This window comes from Oncorhynchus masou, chromosome 2 (genome assembly GCF_036934945.1).
Source record: "Oncorhynchus masou masou isolate Uvic2021 chromosome 2, UVic_Omas_1.1, whole genome shotgun sequence".
NCBI classification, from domain to species: Eukaryota; Metazoa; Chordata; class Actinopteri; order Salmoniformes; family Salmonidae; genus Oncorhynchus; species Oncorhynchus masou.
In genome coordinates this window covers 44,304,069-44,326,576 of record NC_088213.1, presented here as the reverse complement: position 1 = coordinate 44,326,576, position 22,508 = coordinate 44,304,069, and the positions used below count along the sequence as shown (strand labels likewise).

At 41.3% G+C, this 22,508-nt stretch overlaps 1 protein-coding gene across 2 annotated transcripts in view; it reads left to right on the top strand.

The window, feature by feature from the left end:
- The window catches only part of LOC135505858 (CD151 antigen-like), a 92,489-nt gene that overhangs the window by 41,135 nt on the left and 28,846 nt on the right, over nt 1-22,508 (top strand). Inside the window, exons 4-8 of one of the 2 annotated variants that reach the window (XM_064925058.1) lie at nt 3,125-3,199; nt 4,393-4,497; nt 4,881-5,039; nt 6,513-6,599; nt 8,452-10,089. In XM_064925058.1, the coding sequence (XP_064781130.1) occupies nt 3,125-3,199; nt 4,393-4,497; nt 4,881-5,039; nt 6,513-6,599; nt 8,452-8,511 (486 nt within the window). In that variant the 3' untranslated portion in view covers nt 8,512-10,089. Of the gene's footprint in view, nt 1-3,124; nt 3,200-4,392; nt 4,498-4,880; nt 5,040-6,512; nt 6,600-8,451; nt 10,090-22,508 lie in introns of those variants that run through there. The other variant, XM_064925065.1, reaches the window with a different exon arrangement.

Sequence of the window (22,508 nt, the reverse complement as noted above, 5' to 3'; positions counted from 1 at the left end):
GGTATCAAGTGAAAATTCCACCTAGCTTGTTAGAGGGCAAGGTTGAGCTATAAACATATTGCTAGTACAGAATCAATCCTTCCAGAGCTACACACGAGTTGATGGGATATTTTTGTATCTTACGTTAAGCACTAAGGATTTCAAATGGAATTGGACCGCTACATCTCGAAATAAACAGACAAGTACTGTGCTTCTTTCCTAAAAGGGACAGGGGATTTGATTAGATATATTTTTTATTCCCATATTAAGAGGGCAATCAGTTATTGCTACTGTGCCTTCAGAAAGTATTCACACCCCTAGACTTCTTCCACATTTTGTTGTTCCAGCCTGAATTCAAAATGGATTAAATATAGATTATTTTTTTTACCCATCTGCACACAATACCATGAAATGTTTGAAAATGTATTGAAAATGAAATACAGAAATGTCTTTTGAAAAGTATTCTCACCCGTGAGTCGATACTTTGTAGAAGCACCTTTGGTATCGATTACATCTGTGAGTCTTTTGGGGTAAGTAGGAGTCTAGAGTTTTGCACACCCGAATTGTACAATATTTGCCCATTTGTTCTTAAAAAAAAATGTTTCAAGCGCAATCAAATTGATTGATGATCATTGCTAGACAAACATTTTCAGGTCTTGCCATAGATTTTCAAGGCAATGTAATTTGAAACTGTAACTTGGCCACAATGACGTCTTGGTATTGTACTGCTGAAAGGTGAATTTGTCTCCCAGTGTCTGTTGGAAAGCAGACTGGTTCAGGTTTTCCTCCAAGATTTTGTCTGTGCTCATAGCTTTGTTCTGTTTATTTTCAACCAAAGAAACTCTGTAGTCCTTGCCAATTACAAGCATACCCATAACATGATGCAGCCACCATGCTTGAAAATATGAGTGATACTCAGTGATGTGTTTGATTTGCACCAAACATAATGCCTTGTGTTCAGACAAAAAAAAAAATATTTGCAACATTTTATACAGTATTGCATTATTGCAAATAGGATGCATGTTTTGGAATCTTTTTTATTCTGTACAGGGTTCCTTTTCACTCTGTCATTTATCTTAATATTGTGGAGTAACTACAATGTTTATCCATCCCACAACCATTAAACTCTTAACTGTTTTAAAGTCACGATTGGCCTCATGGTGAAATCCCTGAACAGTTTCCTTCCTCTCCGGCAACTGAGTTAGGAAGGATGCCTGTATCTTTGTATTGACTGGGTGTATTTATGCACCATCTAAAACCTAATTATTAACTTCACTCGGCCGTGCCCTTCTTTGAGAGGCATTGGAAAAACCTTTTTGGTCTTTGTGGTTGAATGTTCTTTAAATCCACTACTCGATTGAGGTACCTTATAGATCATTGTTTGTGTGGGGTACAGAGATGGGATAGTTATTAAAAAATAATGTTAACCACTTATTGAACACATACCCGAGACCCATGGCAACTATATCAGACCCGACTTAGGTCTGAAACAAAAGTCATCATTTAGAACCCGGACCCGCTTGGCTCCTGGGTCGGATCTTGGAATTTTGGGTCTGTTTGACCCGTGAAGACCTCTTTAATATGAGCCCAAGCTAATACCAAATATGTTCGTACTTTAGCAATGATTTCACTTTTTTCAAATTACAAGTGGTCAATACATCATTAGCCGTATGGGTCTATATTGCATGCAAAAGAGATTGTATAAAGAAGATGAGCAAATCCATTGTTTAGTTTTTATTCAAAGTATACAGATACAAAACAATAGATCATCAACCCTCCACCACCCACAACTCAACATCCTAGTATCCTAGTATTTCAGTCACCACTATGGCTGAGGCGAAGTATAAATGCTGAAGCTAGTTAGCTAAATACATTGCATGGGCTGAAATTGACATAATAAAGATCAAATTTGTCAACATAATTACACGACAGACTGCATAACGAATTCATGTGGTGCTAAGCAAAGTAGGCTGGCTAACTTTCTACAATCTGTCAAAAATCACTCAATGTGTAAAAAAAAAAATATAGCCAAACGCTTTGCTGAAACAGTACAATTAACATTAGATGACTAGCTCAACATCTACACAGAGTGTACCAAACATTAGGAGTACCTTCCTATTATTGAGTTTACACGTTGGCCATGACTGTCTTGATCTGTGGTCTAAAGATATCATGTTATCTCGAAAGCATTTTATCCTCTAATCCTTGCCACTCTATTATGGCCATTTAGAGCTATTTGAATGAACAATATTGAACCTTTTTAAAGGAGATGTCCTGGGAACAAATACACGCCCATTTAGGCAAAGGAGTGTTCGCTCACACACTCCTTTGCGTAGTAACCCTGTGCACTTCCAGCCCGATAAACAGATGTTTCCCATGATTCTAACCATAGCTTGGACCCAGAGGGGTTGTGATAACTTTATGCCTTTTCATAACTGATTTTTGGATCATCTCCCTACCAACTTGTTAAACTTAAACTTAAACCATTATCATTGAAGGGCAAACTACCTGGGCCAGTTGTTCAGGGATGTTGGCAATGAAGATGAACTCATGGATACAATTTTTACAGTATGTCTCTGCATCCAGTGTGAAGGAAGTTGGAGTTAGTTTTGCAACCCAATGCTAACTAGCGTTAAGGCAATGACTGGAAGTCTAAGATAACAGTTTGCATGCTAGCTGTTACCATCCATTGATTTCCAGTCATTGCGCTATAAATGTTACCATTAACTTCCAGTCATTGCGCTAACGCTAGTTAGCAGTTGCGCTAACGCCAGTCAGTAACTTCAAACTGCATGCAGGGACATAAAAATTGTATCCACGAGTTCATCTGGCTTTGAATCTTCATTGCCAAAATCCTGAAGCATCCCTTTAAGGGCGACATACTGTTTGTACAGCTCCGTTGACATTTCACCACATAATCAATACGCCACAAATTAAAACTACGATTGGCGGACATTCTTAGTCCATTTTCTCAAAATAACAAAAAGACAACGGTGACCCCCACTACCACCAATCGACTGCTCTGCTAAATTTAACTCCAGCTCGACTAAATTAGATTTGCCTGTTTTAACTGTGAAGTCCATAAACAGAGGGCCAGGGATATCCATTTCAACCTAATCCCCTACCTTTCATTGTCTCCCCACAGTACTTTGTCCTGCTGCTGTGTATCTTCCTCCTGGAGATCCTCGCCGGTGTCCTGGCCTACATCTATTACCAGCAGGTAATGAATGACTTGATTCACCACCTGATTCCACTGCCAGGAACACCTATCTATTCCCAGAGCCTGTCCAGAGACAGAAGAGTGTCTCTTTGTACAAACTGAAACCCAAACAAGGAAAGGTTCACGGATAATTCCCCACTCTCTTTCTCCATCTGTTGCTTTTCTCTCTCTCTCTCTCTCTCTCTCTCTCTCTCTCTCTCTCTCTCTCTCTCTCTCTCTCTCTCTCTCTCTCTCTCTCTCTCTCTCTCTCTCTCTCTCTTTCTCCCGCTCTGCTTTCCCATGCCTGCAACATCTTGTTGTAGCATTTCTGTGGTGTGATAATAGCACTAAGATGTGATTCCCACTACTGGCCTTGTCACTACCACACACCCCTGCTGTGTCGATGTTAGACCTGAAGGAATGTTATCCTACCAGCTTGTTGTGTGTCATTTGAACTCTCTCTGTGTAATTGTCTGCTCATGTTCCTTTGGCCTCGTCACCCTGTTTTCATCTCACTGCTGCAATGTTTCCCACGCTGTCAACAGGTCAAATAGAAACCTATTATATTTCTCTCTCTTCCTCTCCCTCCCTCGTTCATTTATTCCCTTTATCTCTCTTTTTACGTTCGGACTTGGCTCTACATTCTGTGGTTGCCATAGAAACTGTGGACCAGCTAGACGTAGGCCCATGCTCTCGCCTAAGTTTTGCGCTACTGTTATAAATGAATGAAAATGTACTTCTTCTTACCTTTTATGTATATCATTTCCTCTTTCCTTCTGTAATTACAGTTTTAGCTATTCTGGACCTTTTGATACAGTGGATCATTCCATTCTATTAAATCGACAATGAGATGCATTACATTCCTTCAAGTATTATTTTACTGATAGAAGATTCACAGTCATTGGTGAGCTTATGTCTGCTTCTCCCACTACCTTATTCTCAATGTGCATGCTTCCACTTAGTCCTATTCAGAAAGACAAATGTCCCTTTTTGTTCCAGTTTAGTGCTAACATACCTGATTGAAGTCATCAACAGGGTGTGTTAGAGTTAGGCTTGAACAAAAGCCTGCGCTCAAATACCGTAGTTTCCCCTTCCTGGGTATTGTATATGCTTCTGTTTCTACCGTCTGCTGGATAGCTGTGTTGTAGTCTGACCAAGGTCATGTTTACTGTGTCCGTTCTCTCATATCCCCTGTGTCCCGTCTACCTCTGCAGCTCAATGAGGAGCTGAAACAGAACCTGCGGGAGACCATGGTGCAGAAGTACAGGCAGCCAGAGCAGGAGCACATCACCAAAGCAGTGGACAAGCTGCAGCAGGAGGTAAGAGAAGGCACCATAAGCAGACTTGAGGAGTTTGGTTGGAAGTTTTTGGAAATATTCATGCGGGAATTTGTCGATTTTTCTCCAATGTGCATTAATATTCAGCTTTTTTATGTTTACTTTCATTGAATCTACTATTGTTTACACTGGCACTGATATGTGTTTTCATTATGCATGGTTGCAGTATGTTATTAGCCCTACGCGTAACTCGTCATTATGAAACCTTCTACTTTGAAAGAGAGCCCGTTGTTTTGTATAAGGATTTGGTTCCTGAACTGAGTATCATTCATCTCGTCTTCTGAAACAACTGCAAGACAACTGGGAAAGCATGCACCACCCAGTTTGTGAAATGCCCTCTCCTCCCCCTCTCCCTCTCCCGCCAGTTTAAGTGCTGTGGCAGCAACAGCTCGTCGGACTGGAGCGAGAGCGTGTGGATCCGCACCAATGAGGCGGATGGCAGGTTGGTGCCGGACAGCTGCTGTAAGACCCAGACGCTGGGCTGCGGCCACAGGGACCACCCATCAAACATCTACAAAGTGGAGGTGAGCGTCCGATATAGGGAGCAGCTGGTGTTGTTGAGTTTTAGAGTGCTTGCAATTCATAGTGCAAATTCTGCTTGAGTTCAGGTTTGTGTATCAAGATCATAGCTGCGGGAAGTACTGGTGTGCTGTCATTTTTTACGTGGGGGGGGGGGGTTAAATATGCCTAAGAATCAAAAGTCAAGGGAAAAGGTATAAATCATTTCATATTCCTTATATTTAGCAAACCAGACGGCACAATTTATTTTTATTTTTACGGATAGCCAGGGGCACACTTAGACAATCATTTACTAACGAAGCATTTGTGTTCAGTGAGTCCGCCAGATCTGAGGCAGTACAGATGACCAGGGATGTTCTCTTGATAAGTGCGTGAATTGGACCATTTTCCTGTCCTGCTAAGCATTCGAAATGTACCGAGTACTTTTGGGTGTCAGGGAAAATGTATGGAGTAAAAAGTATATTATTTTCTTCAGGAATGTAGTGGAGTAAAAGTTGTCAAAAATATTAATAGTAAAGTACAGATACCCCCAAAAAACTACTTAAGTAGTACTTTTAAGTATTTTTACTTAAGTACTTTACACCACTGTAATCTGATAATACTTGTGGAATATAAAAATACTTGCCTGTTTTCCAGTTTCTTGAAATACATTGCAAATTCAGCTTATTTCTATTTGTAAACTGAAATGGTCTATTCAGTCCTTCAGTCCTTTAACTTTTAGTAGATGCTCTCATCGAGAGCAACCTACAGTAGTGAGTACATAAATGTGGGATCGAACACACAATCCTAGCATTGCAAGTGCCATGCTCTACCAACTGAGCCACATCATCACAAACCACTTGATGTCTCATTGTACTCAATTTCTCTATTGTGCATTGTTCATGGTGATACAGGTACACACCGAGATGACCAGCCTATGTGAAATAGTCATTTACTTTAAGTGGTTTGTAAGGATGGTAAATGAATACTGCATAAAACGTGGTTGTGTTCCGTGTTATTTGATCCAGAAAAATATTTCATTTGACGTGGATGTTTTTTTGTCTTTTGCCCATAACTTTGCACGTAAATGTTTGAGGACAGGGTTTTGTTCTTTCTGGATACCATTAGAATGACAATCACAGAGAAAAAGACAAGGCAACGACTATTACAATTCCAATTATTGAAGCCCACAAGATACTGTTCTTAATTATACAACTACCTTTTTTTTTTTTTTACAAAGCCCAGATGCTGAAAATAGGTTTTTGCCCGCGCTATGGACATCTATATCGGTCCTCTGATACTAGTAAAGGCCCAGTGCACTACTTTAGTAAAACAAAACAATTCTACAGTACCAGTATATCTTTTTTTATTTGTTAATATATCTTTTTAATTCAGATCTTTCAGGGGGTGATTCAGCACCCTCAGCACCCTTACTTCCCGTGGCTAACATCAAGATTGAAAGTCAACTTAAGTCACACACACCTTTCCTCTCTCTCCAGGGGGGTTGTATCACTAAACTGGAAAACTTCATTTTGGACCACCTGAAAATCATTGGAGCGGTGGGCGTGGGCATCGCCTGTGTACAGGTGAGCAAAAATAAGCCATTTCACTGTTTGACAGCACAGAGAGGACCCAATATGGCCACTGTAAACATCAGAATCCTTGCCTTGGTCTCTTAAAATTCAGGGGTAATGGTAGAAGTGTAAAGCAACCAAAAGTCATTTTTCAGTTTCATTCTGAATTATGTGGACACTGAAACACTTAAGCGTGTATTCTTATGTGGCCTCAGGCATATATGTTGAAATGTGCTGGCACCAACTGAAACATGTACAGTTGAAGTCGGAAGTTTACATACACCTTAGCCAAATACATTTAAACTCAGTTTTTCACAATTCCTGACATTTAATCCGAGTAAATGTTCCCTGTTTTTGGTCAGTTAGGATCACCACTTTATTATAGGAATGTGAAATGTCAGAATAATAGTAGAGAGAATGACTTATTTCAGCTTTTATTCCTTTCATCACATTCCCAGTGGGTCAGAAGGTTACATGCACTCAATTAGTATTTGGTAGCACTGCCTTTAAATTAACTTTGTGTCCAACTTTTCGTGTAGCCTTCCACAAGCTTCCCACAATAAGTTGGGTGAATTTTGGCCCATTCCTCCTGACAGAGCTGGTGTAACTGAGTCAGGTTTGTAGGCCTCCTTGCTCGCACACACTTTTTCAGTTCTACCCACACATTTTCTATAGGATTGAGTTCAGGGCTTTGTGATGGCCATGCCAATACCTTGACTTAGTTGTCCTTAAGCCATTTTGCCACAACTTTGGAAGTATGCTTGGGGTCATTGTCCATTTGGAAGACCCATTTGCGACCAAGCTATAACTTCCTGACTGATGTCTTGAGATGTTGCTTCAATATATCCACATATTTTTCCGGCTTCATGATGCCATCTATTTTGTAAAGTGCACCAGTCCCTCCTGCAGCAAAGCACCCCCGCAACATGATGCTGCCACCCCTGTGCTTCACAGTTGGGATGGTGTTCTTCAGCTTGCAAGCATCCCTCTTTTTCCTCCAAACATAACAATGGTCATTATGGCCAAACAGTTCCACTTTTGTTTCATCAGACCAGAGGACATTTCTCCAAAAAAGTACGGTATTTGTTTTTTATGCCGGTTTTGGAGCAGTAGCTTCTTCCTTGCTGAGCGGCCTGTCAGGTTATGTCGATATAGGACTTGTTTTATTGTGGATATAGATACTTTTGTACCTGTTTCCTCCAGCATCTTCACAATGTCCTTTGCTGTTGTTCGCAACAAAGTAAGTTCATCTCTAGGAGACAGAACCCGTCTCCTTCCTGAGCAGTATGATGGCTGCTTGGTCCCATGGTGTTTATACTTGCATACTATTGTATGTACAGATGAACGTGGTACCTTCAGGCATTCGGAAATTGCTCCCAAGGATGTACCAGACTTGTGGAGGTCTACAATTTTTTTCTGAGGTCTTGGCTGATTTATTTGGATTTTCCTATGATGTCAAGCAAAGAGGCACTGAGTTTGAAGGTAGGCCTTGAAATACATCCACAGGTACACCTCCAATTGACTTAAATTATGTCAATTAGCCTATCAGAAGCTTCTAAAGCCATGGCTTCTAAAAGTCTGGAATTTTCCAGGCTGTTTAAAGGCACGGTCAGCTTAGTGAATATAAACTTCTGACCCACTGCAATTGTGATACAGTGAATTTTAAGTGAAATAATTTGTCTGTAAACAATTGTTGTGGAGAAATGTGTGGAGTGGTTGAAAAAATCAGTTTTAATGACTCCAACCTAAGTGTATGTAAACTTCCTACTTCAAGTGTGTGTGTGTGTGTGTGTGTGTGTGTGTGTGTGTGTGTGTGTGTGTGTGTGTGTGTGTATTTATCTCCTCTCTCTCTTCTCTCTCTCAGATTGTGGGGATGGTGTTTACTTGCTGTCTATATCGGAGTTTGAAGGCAGAGCCTTACTGAGAGTAGAACACGAAGAGAAGGAAAAGGGAGGGGTCTAGTCTCTGCCACCCAGTGTCATCATATTCCAGCGGTCTACCACTGTGCCATGCAAACAGAAGATGACGATATGTGTAATGGTCAAGGATGCACTTATGATAGTGTCTCTCAATCCATTCCTTAGGGGGACCATTTTGGTTCTAGCCTAGCACTAAGTCCCCTGATTCAACAAATCAAGGCCCCCCCCCCCCCCATAAAATGGAGAATCAGATTTATGCAAGCCGTTACATGCTATCGGATCCACAATGCTCTATATTTTGGTATTGTGCAACAACAGAGCAGTTGGTGTAACCTAGTGTGATGTCAAGATCAGTGGACCAAAATGGCCCGTGCATGAGAACAGCTTGCCTTAACATTGCAATATTTATGACTGTGGCTTAATGAGCGAGAACTGACCTCTGGGGCCGATTACCATAGCAACGCGTTCTTTTTCATCAAGTAGCTATTTATACATCTACACACGCCTTTCACACTGTTTCTCTCAACTTTTTAATTGTTTTTTAAATTTATGTTTTAACACAAGGGATTGCTACACTTATGCCAAAGTTGTCGTCAACACTGACTTTGTGTAACATCATATCAAACTGACTGCATGCCTTTTTCATGTATACTGAACAAATATATAAATGCAACAATTTCAAAGATTTTACTGTGTTACAGTTCATAGAAGGAAATCAGTCAATTGAAGTAAATTCAACAGGCCCTAATCTATGGATTTCACTTGACTGGGCAGGGGTGCAGCCAAGGGTGGGCCTGCACCCCTTCCTGCACCACTGGAGCCAGGTCCAGCCAATAAGAATGTGTTTTTCCACACAAAAGGGCTTTATGACAGACTCCACCCCTCCCCCCTCAGATGATCCCGCAGGTGAAGAAGCCAGATGTGGAGGTCCTTTGCTGGCGTGGTCTGCGGTTGTGAGGCCGGTTGGACGTACTGCCAAATTCTCGAAAACGATGTCTTATGGTAGAGAAATGAACATGTAATTATCTGGCAACAGCTCTGGTGGACATTCCTGCAGTCAGCATGACAATTGCATTCTGCCTCAAAACTGGAGACATCTGTGGCATTGCGTTGTGTGACAAAACTGCACATTTAAAAGTAGCCTTTTATTGTCCCCAGCACCTGTGTAATGATCATGCTGTTTAATCGGCTTCTTGATATGCCACACCTGTCAGGTGGATGGATTATCTTGGCAAAGGAGAAATGCTCACAAAAAGGAATTTAAACCATTTCTGGGCTCTTTTATTTCAGCTCATGAAACACGGGACCAACACTTTACATGTACATGTTGCATTTTTATATTTGTTCAGTATATATTCTGATTGTCTTTGTGTGCCTTTGAAGATAATAAAAAATGTTAAGGTTTGCTTTTATTCAAACCATAAATGTTATTTTATTGTGTATTTAACAGACCAATAGGAAGATTTTATTATAAGTGTGCCTCAAAGACGCCACAAACGAATAAACTGCTGTATTTCTGTTGGTTTTCCTCTATACATGGAAGTATTTAGCTGAAATAAACACAATTTAACCTGTTTGACAAATTTTTCAGGTAAATTAACAAGGTGTACAGTGGGGCAAAAAAATATTTAGTCAGACACCAATTGTGCAAGTTCTCCCACTTAAAAAGAGGCCTGTAATTTTCAACATAGGTACTTCAACTATGACAGACAAAATGGGAAAAAAATCCAGAAAATCACATTGTAGGATTTTTAATGAATTTATTTGCAAATTATGGTGGAAAATAAGTATTTGGTCAATAACAAAAGTTTATCTTAATACTTTGTTATATACCCTTTGTTGGCAATGACAGAGGTCAAACGTTTTCTGTAAGTCTTCATAAGGTTTTCACACACTGTTGCTGGTATTTCGGCCCATTCCTCCATGCGGATCTCCTCTAGAGCAGTGATGTTTTGGGGCTGTTGCTGGGCAACACGGACTTTCAACTCCCTCCAAATATTTTATATGGGGTTGAGATCTGGAGACTGGCTAGGCCACTCCAGGACCTTGAAATGCTTCTTACGAAGCCACTCCTTTGTTGCCCGGGCGGTGTGTTTGGGATCGTTGTCATGCTGAAAGACCCAGCCACGTTTCATCTTCAATACCCTTGCTGATGGATGGAGGTTTTCACTCAAAATCTCACGATACATGGCCCCATTCATTCTTTCCTTTACACAGATCAGTCGTCCTGGTCTCTTTGCAGAAAAACCGCCCCAAAGCATGATGTTTCCACCCCCATGATTCACAGTAGGTATGGTGTACTTTGGATGCAACTCAGCATTCTTTGTCCTCCAAACACGACGAGTTGAGTTTTTACCAAAACGTTCTATTTTGGTTTCATCTGACCATATGACATTCTCCCAATCTTCTTCTGGATTATCCAAATGCTCTCTAGCAAACTTCAGACGGGCCTGGACATGTACTTGCTTAAGCAGGGGGACACGTCTGGCACTGCAGGATTGAGTCCCTGGCAGCGTAGTGTGTTACTGATGGTAGGCTTTGTTCCTTTAGTCCCAGCTCTCTGCAGGTCATTCACTAGGTCCACCCGTGTGGTTCTGGGATTTTTGCTCACCGTTCTTGTGATCATTTTGACCACACGGTGTGAGATCTTGCGTGGAGCCCCAGATCGAGGGAGATTATCAGTGGTCTTGTATGTCTTCCATTTCCTAATAATTGCTCCCACAGTTGATTTCTTCAAACCAAGCTGCTTACCTATTGCAGATTCAGTCTTCCCAGCCTGGTTCAGGTCTAGAATTTTGTTTCTGGTGTCCTTTGACAGCTCTTTGGTCTTGGCCATAGTGGAGTTTGGTGTGTGACAGTTTGAGGTTGTGGACAGGTGTCTTTTATACTGATAACAAGTTCAAACAGCGGCCATTAATACAGGTAACGAGTGGAGGACAGAGGAGCCTCTTAAAGAAGAAGTTACAGGTCTGTGAGATCCAGAAATCTTGCTTGTTTGTAAGTGACCAAATACTTATTTTCCACCATAATTTGCAAATAAATTAATTAAAAATCCTACAATGTGATTTTCTGGATTTTTTTTCTTCTCATTTTGTCTGTCATAGTTGAAGTGTACCTATGATGAAAATTACAGGCCTCTCATCTTTTTAAGTGGGAGAACTTGCACAATTGGTGGCTGACTAAATACTTTTTTGCCCCACTTTAGGTAGCTATGGTATGTCAAATTAACTGTCAAAGGGAGTCAAAGTCATACATATATTATTTGGTAGGAGCTACCAAATGTAATTTTTGGTGAGTTTGGAAATTTACAAGCGAACGTGAACGAGAGACATTGAGCAAATGAACAGCACTGGAGCAGCATTTTTACATGCTGTGTCTGTGGAGTCACTAGGGCAAGGGGTGGGAGGTGCAGACAGGCTGAAAAGATAGCAGTGGCAGCTGTACAGATAACTCATCCAAAGAGCTTTGACTTCTCAAACATGGCGGAAAACCAACACATAATGATTCCCCCGTCACCTTAATAATTCAGCCACAAAGATAACTTAGTTTAACTTTCAGAATTCTTCATTTTTCATGCAGGCAACAAAATGTTAAACTCATAAGAAATATCTTGCTTTGTTTTGCAAACGCAGATCTAAAATGCTTATTGTGATTTCTAACTTTAACCTCTTGATTACTCCCCATCCCAGATCCGGGATTGTGAATAAAGCCTCAGGCTCATTAGCATAACGCAACGTTAACGATTTCTGAAAATCGCAAATAAAATGAAAATAATGCGCCTGCTCCCAAGCTTAGCCTTTTCTTAACAACACTGTCATCTCAGATTTTCAAAATATGCTTTTGAACCATAGCAAATCACTAATTTGTGTAAGAGTATGCTAAGCTAGCTTAGCATTTTGAGTAGCATTTAGCACGCAACATTTTCACAAAAACCAGATAACCAAATAAATAAAATCATTTACCTTTGAAGAGCTTCGGATGTTTTCAATGAGGAGACTCTCAGTTACATAGCAAATGTTCAGTTTTTCCTGAAAGAATCTTTGTGTAGGAGAAATCGCTCCGTTTTGTACATCATATTTGGCTACCGAAACGAACCGAAAATTCAGTCACCAAAACGTCAAACTTTTTCCGAATTAACTCCATAATATCGACCGAAACATGGCAAACGTTGTTTAGAATCAATCCTCAAGGTGTTTTTTCACATATCTCTTCATTGATATGCAGTTCGTGGAAGCCTGCTTTCCCCTCAGAATCGCATGGAAAAATACCAGCAGCTGAAAAAGACTTCGACTCCAATTTCGACGGAGGACACCGGGCGGACACCTGGAAAATGTAGTCTCTTATGGTCAATCTTCCAATGATATGCCTACAAATACGTCACAATGCTGCAGACACCTTGGGGAAACGACAGAAAGGGCAGGCTCATTTCTCTCGCATTCACAGCCATATAAGGAGACAATGGAAAACGGAGCCTCAAAAATCCTGCTGGTTTCCTGGTTGCCGTTTCATCTTGGTTTTGCCTGTAGCTCCCGTTCTAGGGCACCCACAGACAATATCTTTGCAGTTTTGGAAAATTCAGAGTGTTTTCTTTCCAAAGCTATCAATTATATGCATAGTCGAGCATCTTTTTGTGACAAAATATCTTGTTTAAAACGGGAACGTTTTTCATCCAAAAATGAAATTGCATCCCCAGAGTTTCAAGAGGTTATTAAGAAAAACATTAGGGAAAAGTACCTGGTTACATTCTTTCTATGATAAACAGAAATATGCAAAAGAAATCCTTGCTTTTTCATTGTAATCTGATTTAACCTACTTGTGTTGCTGCCAGACAAATAGCGTTGCACTTCTGTTGTCATCTGATAATTGAAGATATTTTCTCTCCAATGTGTTGCACTAATGTATTTTCTGTGAAGGAAAACTGTAGTTGCATGTCCCTGATCACTCGATTGAAGCAACAACAACAACAAAACTGGTCTGTCAATATACAGCTGGATTCACCTTCTCCTGCTTTCTCCAGTTGTGAAACTTACAAACAGACGTGACTGACTCAACTCTTCTGGGGAACTATGGTAAACTTCATAATGTATAATAATGTGACCAGTGAATTGAAAAACGCAATCTGCTTTATCTTCTAACATATTGCACAAGTTGATTGCAGGTATTTACTTAAAAAGTAGCTACAAATAATAGGTATAGAGAAACCTTTATTTTTTTTAATTTTTTTATAGTTTCAACAGTATTGACGCTATAAACCATCCTGTGGCGATTTCCAAATGCCACGGTATACCGCCCAAGCATAGTATGCGATGATAAGTTGACTGAAAATATATATATATTTTTAATTAAAGGTGCTGAGTTCTGGACCCCCCTTGGCATAACAGCCTTCTTGTAGTTGAACCAGTTTACATTAGCCTATAGCCCTAATATCAATAAGCTCGTCTAACTGCATTGTGCTTGTGTATTATTTGCCATTTAGGCCATGTCCCTCTTGTCTCCTCTGACAAGAGGAGAACTGACATGTAAGCCGACGTTGAGATGAGGGCTGTATTACAAGTTGTTGACTTTCAGGCCATGCGATTGACTTATACGACTCATAATTCATAACTGTGTTACTGTGGATGCGTTTACACAAGCAGCCCAATTCTGACATTTATTCCACTAATTGGTCTTTTGACCAATAAGATCAGATATTTTTCAGAGCTGATCTGGTTGGTCAAAATAGTTAGTTACAGAAAATATCAGAGTTGGGCTGCCAGTGTAAACACAGCCTGTGGGTCTCTGTAATGAACTCAGCAGCAGCTGCCCAAAAAGCAATCACTCTTTCCAAACACCAGGAGGCAGCACTTGCCAGATAATTATCTTGGAACGTAGAGTATTATTCTCGAGCTTTGTCCCTTGTGACACAGTCTGATGAAAACAACTGGAAAGAGTGCCTCCAAATCTTCAATATGAATTCTGTAGGGGAACAAAATGTGTATCTGTCTGTCTCGGGGTGTTGGGGAAAAGGAAGAAGACAATTGTCCATTGGATTCTATCTACAGTTGAAGTCGGAGGTTTAAATACACTTAGGTTGGTGTCATTAAAACTAGTTTTTTAACCACTCCACAAATTTCTTGTTAACAAACTATAGTTTTGGGAAGTCGGTTAGGACATGTACTTTGTGCATGACACAAGTAATTTTTCCAACAATTGTTTACAGACAGATTATTTCACTTATAATTCACTGTATCACAATTCCAGTAGGTCAAGTTTACATACAGTAAGTTAACTGTACCTTTTAAACAGCCTGGAAAATTCCAGTAAATGTCAAGTCATTAGAAGCTTCTGATAAGCTAATTGACATCATTTGAGTCAATTGGACGTGTACCTGTGGATGTATTTCAAGGTCTACCTTCACACTCAGTGCCTTTTTGCTTGACATCATGGGAAAATCAAAAGAAATCAGCCAAGACCTCAGAAAAACATTTGCAGACCACAGGTCTGGTTCATCCTTGGGAGCAATTTCCAAACGGCTGAAGGTCCCACGTTCATGTGTACAAACAATAGTATACAAGTATAAGCACCATGGGACCACGCAGCCGTCATACCGCTCAGGAAGGAGACGTGTTCTGTCTGCTATAGATGAACGTACTTTGGTGAGAAATTTTCAAATCAATCCCAGAACAACAGCAAAGGACCTTGTGAAGATGCTGGAGGACAGGTACAAACAGGTACAAAAGTATCTATATCCACAGTAAAACAAGTTCTATATCGACATAACCTGAAAGGCTGCTCAGCAGGGAAGAAACCACTGCTCCAAAACCACCATAAAAAGCCAGACTACGGTTTGCAACTGCACATGAGGACAAAGATCATACTTTTTGCAGAAATGTCCTCTGGTCTGATGAAACAAAAATAATACTGTTTGGCCATAATGACCATCGTTATGTTTGGAGGAAAAAGAGGGAGGCTTGCAAGCCCGAAGAACACATCCCAACCGTGAAGCACGGGGGTGGCAGCAGCATGTTGTGGGGGTGCTTTGCTGCAGGAGGGACTGGTGCACTTCACAAAATAGATGGCATCACGAGGCTGGAAAATAATGTGTATATATTGAAGCAACATCAAGACATCAGTCAGGAAGTTAATGCTTGGTCGCAAAGGGGTGTTCCAAATGGACAATGACCCCAAGCATACTTCCAAAGTTGTGGCAAAATGGCTTAAGGAAAACAAAGTCAAGGTATTGGAGTGGCCATCACAAAGCCCTGACCTCAATCCAACAGAAAATGTGTGGGTTGAACTGAAAAAGTGTGTGCGAACAAAGAGGCTTACAAACCTGACTCAGTCACACCAGCTCTGTCAGGAGGAATGGGCCAAAATTCACCCAACTTTATTGTGGGAAGCTTATGGAAGGCTACCCAAAACGTTTGACCCAAGCTCAACAATTTAAAGGCAATGCTACCAAATACTAATTGAGTGTATGTAAACTTCTGACCCACTGGGAATGTGATGAAAGAAATAAAAGCTGAAATAAATAATTCTCTACTATTATTCTGACATTTCCCATTCTTAAAATAAAGTGGTGATCCTAACTTACCTAAGACAGGGAATTTTTACTAGGATGAAATGTCAGGAATTGTGAACATCTGAGTTTAAATGTACTGATTATATTGCCATTCTGCAGTTTCTCTGGATGAAAGCCCACTTAGCCCTGCTGCCAGTAGAATGCTGGTTACTTGTCCAACACTCCGAAGCCCTAAATCAAGCACCATCAGCACGCTAGAAATGCCATGCATGACAATTCGCAAATATTTCATCCGGACAGAAGCATACCTCACGGGGCAGTTGTCCAGTAATTTGCACCCACCACGTCAAACAGTGTATCTTGACCTGTAGGTCAAACGTGTTTGGAAAAAATTTTTTGGGGTGGGGCTCCCTTTCTATACTTCTCACCTTTGACCTTTATTGGAAGGTGTTGTTGTAACGGGGACGGAGACTTGGTGTCACCGCAGGCATTCCCCCTCAGGGTAACTCACCAGCCAGGGGGAGGGGTCTTGGGTCACGGTGTGCAAGAGGGTCGATGCAGAGTTGTGTGTCACCTAAGCACATCTTCCATCTTATTCAAAATTCTAAAAGCGTTGTATTTTTTGAATGTATTTTTTTTATACAGCTTCACGAAAAGACCGTTATGAAAAAGCTGGCCATGTGTTAATTTATTTAGGATTTACGGAGTTGAGGCCTACTGTTTAAGATACAGTACTTTTTCATATTCAGTGGAGACTTGTGTATGTTTATCTTGTGCCCTGTAGATGGCAGCCTTCAGTCTAGAAAATGGGGGAAAAAGGATGCTCTTGTTTTGGCTGTCGAGCTGCAGACTTGAAATTGAAATTTAATTGAAATATCTAGCGTGAAGAAAATCTATTTCAACCTTAGTTGTGAAATAAATCTACATATCTGCAAGGCTCAGCCTGTCTAGCCTCATAAACTACATTCACATTGCACACATACATTCACCCAAAGAGACGTTGCCATTGCTATTAATAGACACACACACACACACACAGGCCCACATACACGTGTTTATTATACAGAGACACACTATCCATCATTAAAAAGTAGAAATGTCCATACACGTTATTCAGAACATACTCTCAATGTCCCATACTTAAAAACATAACAAATGCATTCACACACATTTAAAAACTAACTTAAATCACTAACACATAAACACACACACTAAAACAATCCCAGTAAGGGGTCCGCAACACAAAGTGGATGATGAACATGAGACCGGGGATAGGACAAGCTTCATTATCCCTGAAAGAAGATCCATCAATTATCAGTTTCCTTCCACTCTGTCTGGTCCAACTTCAGTTGACTGCCTCAACATTAGGACTACTTATTATATTCTTGGCTATTTTTACACTGTTATCAAGGGTGTTGTGAAGCGCTGACTTCACATTTTGCTGCTGATTATGTAACTTGTTTACATTTCACCAATTGGAGAGGGACTGGCTCTGCTAAGTGTTCGAGTTTGTGCCATGATGGCAGCCCTCAAGCTCCCTGCAGACTAGCCAAAACACTGCTACAAAGAGAATAGGGTGACACGAGGTATTTTTGTCTAGTGTGCCAAATGTGGCATAACGTTTATGTCACCTATATATATGATATGTAATTATATTGTAAAATGTTATGATTGAATGATTTTGTGAAATATTTTGCTCATGAGTGGGGCGGCCCTTTCTGTCCAATGAGGTAATTTACGGACAATATTTGTGTCCATTTCACAGTTTTGCAAGTGCACCCTCATAGACAATACTAGTTCTGTATAGTATGTTTAATGAAGCCTCCATTAGATGTACTTCAAGATGCTTCAAATGTGACTCACTTTTCGAATTTACATACTATTTATTTTGAGAACAATATTTCAGATGTTTCTTTTTGCCCTGGGTAGCAGAGAGCTGCTGAGATCTGACTATAGTGCTTCCCTTCTCTGTGTCATTGAGGGAGAAAGCGGAGGGGGAAGCGGGAACGCCGCTGGGGCAGAACCCGTCCGCTTCTATTTGTCACCGCCGACTCCCGTGGCCGGCAGTGAGACGACTTACGTCCGCCCGCTCTGCCCGCTGCTCTGCCCGAACGGACGCTATACCAAGGGTTTCTGGGAGCCCGCACCTCCACCATTGTGTATCTGCCAAACAGAACCCGGGCTGGGCTGACCTGTTGCACCATGAACCCCACAACCCTAACCCTCTCCCCCCTTTTCACACACACATGCCCACCCCCCACATGGTACATGGGCACAAAGAAGGTGGTGAGGGTAAATGAGGAAAGGAGGGAGGAGGGGGTTGGAGGTTAATGTAGTCAAGCAGGGCAGGCTGGCAAGGAGGGATGGCAGGCGGGAGGGAGGGAGGGAGGGAGCCCGCTTGCCTCCCCCTTAGGCCAGTTCCTCCCCTTCCACATGAGTCACTCCCGAACACACAGGTCATCGGCTCCCTCAACATGGTAATGAATGAATTCCAAAGCATGCTGAATTAAACTGCAATCACAAGATGGGCCTGTGATGTCTTAGTCAAGCTGTCTCTTGCATTAAGGTTATATAATTGAGGCAGTGGGAGATGGAGGGCGACCCGACTGTGTGTAGGAGGCATAGGGTAAGCCTATAGACTAGCTCGACTTCTATCCCTCGGTTTATGGTTACGCCCCGATACTAGCATGCCCATTGGAGGGTTTCAAAGAACAAGATCAGAGGAGGAGGCATGAAGCGACATAAATGGGATATTAGTGTTGATAATTGAATTGATTCATTAAAGTCATTTTTTTAAGTTTGTGTTTTTTCAGGATGGTAGTGTATATATTAAATGTGTGATATTATATGTAAACAGACCATATTTTTTGAATAGAGCAGCAGAGTGCATTTGAAAGTTGAAAGAGGGCAATTTTCTGTTCATACATTGGAAACGTACGATTTGGAAGGAAATTCAGTACAATCAAACTCCCAAACTGTTCCATGGTCTGAATTCATTCCTATGGTAACTGGAAAGAATGGCAAGCTAGAAAAATGCTGTTGTCTTTGTGTTGCGCACAAATCTATCTAGACATACTCCAAATAACAGCATTAGAAAACGGAGCAGTACGGTTCGTGCCATTTTCTGCTTGAAAAGCAGACAACATATAAAAACACAATATTCATTGGATAACGCCAACTCAATAGTGATGATGAGACATGTTAGACAGACCACAAACCGTTTATCACGTGCTTATGTCCCCAGCTTGGTTGCTGTGGTAGGGAGTCTGTGCAGTGAATGCAAGGCCCCATGCTCACTTGTGCAGATGTGTTGTCGTTTGCACCCTTTGTTGCTTTCCTGGCTGGGGGGGGGGCTGTCACTGCTATGACTGATATCAGCATAGACTGAGAGGAGGAGTGTGTGTGCGCCCGGGTGGGTGGGTGGGCGTGCATGTGTGTGTGTCAGAATATAATATAATACAACTTTATTATCCAATGTGTGTATGTGTAGGGTGTACGAGGGGCTAGGTTAGTTTAGTGGTCCACCTTTGTAATGTGATTTTTGGACGAGATGCACAATGGAAAACACGACCACAGTTCCCCCAGATTTAATTTCACTCAGTCATGTGGCCTCCAGCACTCTACTCATGCTTGGTTCAAACTCATTTTTCCTTTCAAACAACCACGTTGTTTCCAACACAGTCATACCCTTCTGTTGTTTTGGAGACCTATTTAAATTCACTCTAGTAGAGTGAGCATACTGTGATGTTAATCAGTCAACGATGAAACACACTCACGCAAAGAAAGACACACAGCATCGTATGCAGAAGGGGAATGATCTTATATATTTTTTTGCTGATTTTTATATTTCCCAACTCTTCGGCATTTAAGGTACAGTATTTCATAGAGGGTCAAATCCTTACTTACTTGAAATATGCACCAATTGACATTTGATGCATTACCATATTTAAGTTTGGAGTGAGTGAGCTGATCTCAAGTTAGATTTTAGACCTCCAAGAGTTATATTGTTGAGACTGCCTCTAAATGTTAATTGCATTTGAAAACAAGGTCTTCTCATGCTATCTTACATTTTGAGTTGATTCGTTTTTGTAATAAAAAATATATACATTCCGGCAATAAGTCAGATTTTTAACTTGCATTGGTTGTATTAATTTGGTACCAAATAGAAGAGAACGGACTGAAACAGGGCTGGATTACGTTTCAAAGCGCTTTTCCATTGCATGCGCTTTTCCACTGCATGCGCTTTTCCACTGCATGCGCTTTTCCATTGCATGTGCTTTCCATTACATGTGCTTTTCCATTACATGTGCTTTTCCACTGCATGCGCTTTTCCATTACATGTGCTTTTCCATTACATGTGCTTTTCCATTACATGTGCTTTTCCACTGCATGCGCTTTTCCACTGCATGCGCTTTTCCACTGCATGCGCTTTTCCACTGCATGCGCTTTTCCATTACATGCGCTTTTCCATTACATGTGCTTTTCCATTACATGTGCTTTTCCATTACATGTGCTTTTCCATTACATGTGCTTTTCCATTACATGTGCTTTTCCACTGCATGCGCTTTTCCATTACATGTGCTTTTCCACTGCATGCGCTTTTCCACTGCATGCGCTTTTCCATTACATGTGCTTTTCCACTGCATGCGCCTTTCCATTACATGTGCTTTTCCACTGCATGCGCTTTTCCACTGCATGCGCTTTTCCATTACATGTGCTTTTCCATTACATGTGCTTTTCCATTACATGTGCTTTTCCATTACATGTGCTTTTCCACTGCATGCGCTTTTCCACTGCATGCGCTTTTCCATTACATGCGCTTTTCCACTGCATGCGCTTTTCCATTACATGTGCTTTTCCACTACATGTGCTTTTCCACTGCATGCGCTTTTCCACTGCATGTGCTTTTCCATTACATGTGCTTTTCCATTACATGTGCTTTTCCATTACACGTGCTTTTCCACTACATGTGCTTTTCCATTACATGTGCTTTTCCATTGCATGCGCTTTTCCATTGCATGCGCTTTTCCATTGCATGCGCTTTTCCATTGCATGCGCTTTTCCATTACATGCGCTTTTCCATTACATGTGCTTTTCCATTGCATGCGCTTTTCCAGTACATGCGCTTTTCCATTGCATGCGCTTTTACACTGAATGCGACCCTGGTGATGGAGGATCTGTTGGCCTGCTGTGTTGGTTTGTTCCAGAACAGACTCATGGAATCAGCCCCTGGCGTCTCCCTGGAGAAGCCAAATTAGATGGCTGTAATTTTGAACAAGTGGAAGAGAGCAGGCACTAATGATATCTAATGTAGGTCAGGCTGATTCATACAGGAATCAGCCTTGCAAAACAAAATCTCTCTGGCTGACTATATGGAAACCGCCAGACATGTGAGGGCTGACTCTGACGGAGCAGCCTGACTGCCATCCTTTCGTCCGTACCCAGCTCATTGAACTCTGCCTCCATCTATCCATCATGTAGTGTTGTGCATCCTATCTGCATTGACAGTATAACTGCCTAGCCAGACACATGACTCACGTCATTATGGTTTTATGGCTAATTCAGTGGGAGATATTTAGATGCATTAACATTGTGCTATGCCGGTGGAATACTGCAATGTGGTTGTTCATGTGTGTTTGATCAGGATTTAAACCTGGTTCTCCTGCTTGCCACAAGACTGTGTTACCTACTGTAGCTCAGCAGGCTATGTTTTTAGGTCCCAGACAAGGTTACTCATCACCGAGTGTGGTTCCGCAACAACCCCGCTATAACTCACCCCACCTTTGACCTTCTTTTCATCAAGACGTATTGTGTGATTTGTAGGTTCCGATTAATCATTTGCATCATGATCACGATGAAAGCTCTATTTTTGACCAGACCTTTTACTAAAGGCTACTGACTGAGTTGATGTATAGGGTTCAACATTGTTAATGGGCAAGTAATGTGATTAGGTTGTCAGTGTTGACTGGTTTAACCACAAAAAAACGTGTTTTGATATGACAAAAAGGAGCAGTTGGGGATGTGCTAAATGATTTCTGGAGGCACAGGATAACTGCAGTGCAGGTTTAAATAAATCCAGACGATTGTCTATGGGGCTACTAGATTATACAGGACTTTGGTGAAATTTGAATTCATGCCCTTTTCCTTTGTGCTATCAGATGTTATTGGCCATGGAAACCAACATGTGTACGAGTGTGCTGATGCACGGTTGTCCGCTGAGTTTGTCTAGGGGAGGGGGTGTGGTTCAACCAATGCATTCCTCTCACTGAAAAACATCATTGTCTGTGGGGTTTTTTACACGTCATTTCTGTATTTTAGGGGCCCTTACCCCGTCTGCAGTTTGTAACTTTTAAACAGGGCAGCAGACTATTCTATGAACACCCCTGTCAGGGTCCATCAAATCAATTTGGCGTGTAGGCATTGTTTCATCCCCCAAAATACAGAGATTACATCGCCGTGCAAAGTACAAGGGATGACTCTGAACGCCTTTGCTTTGTGGAT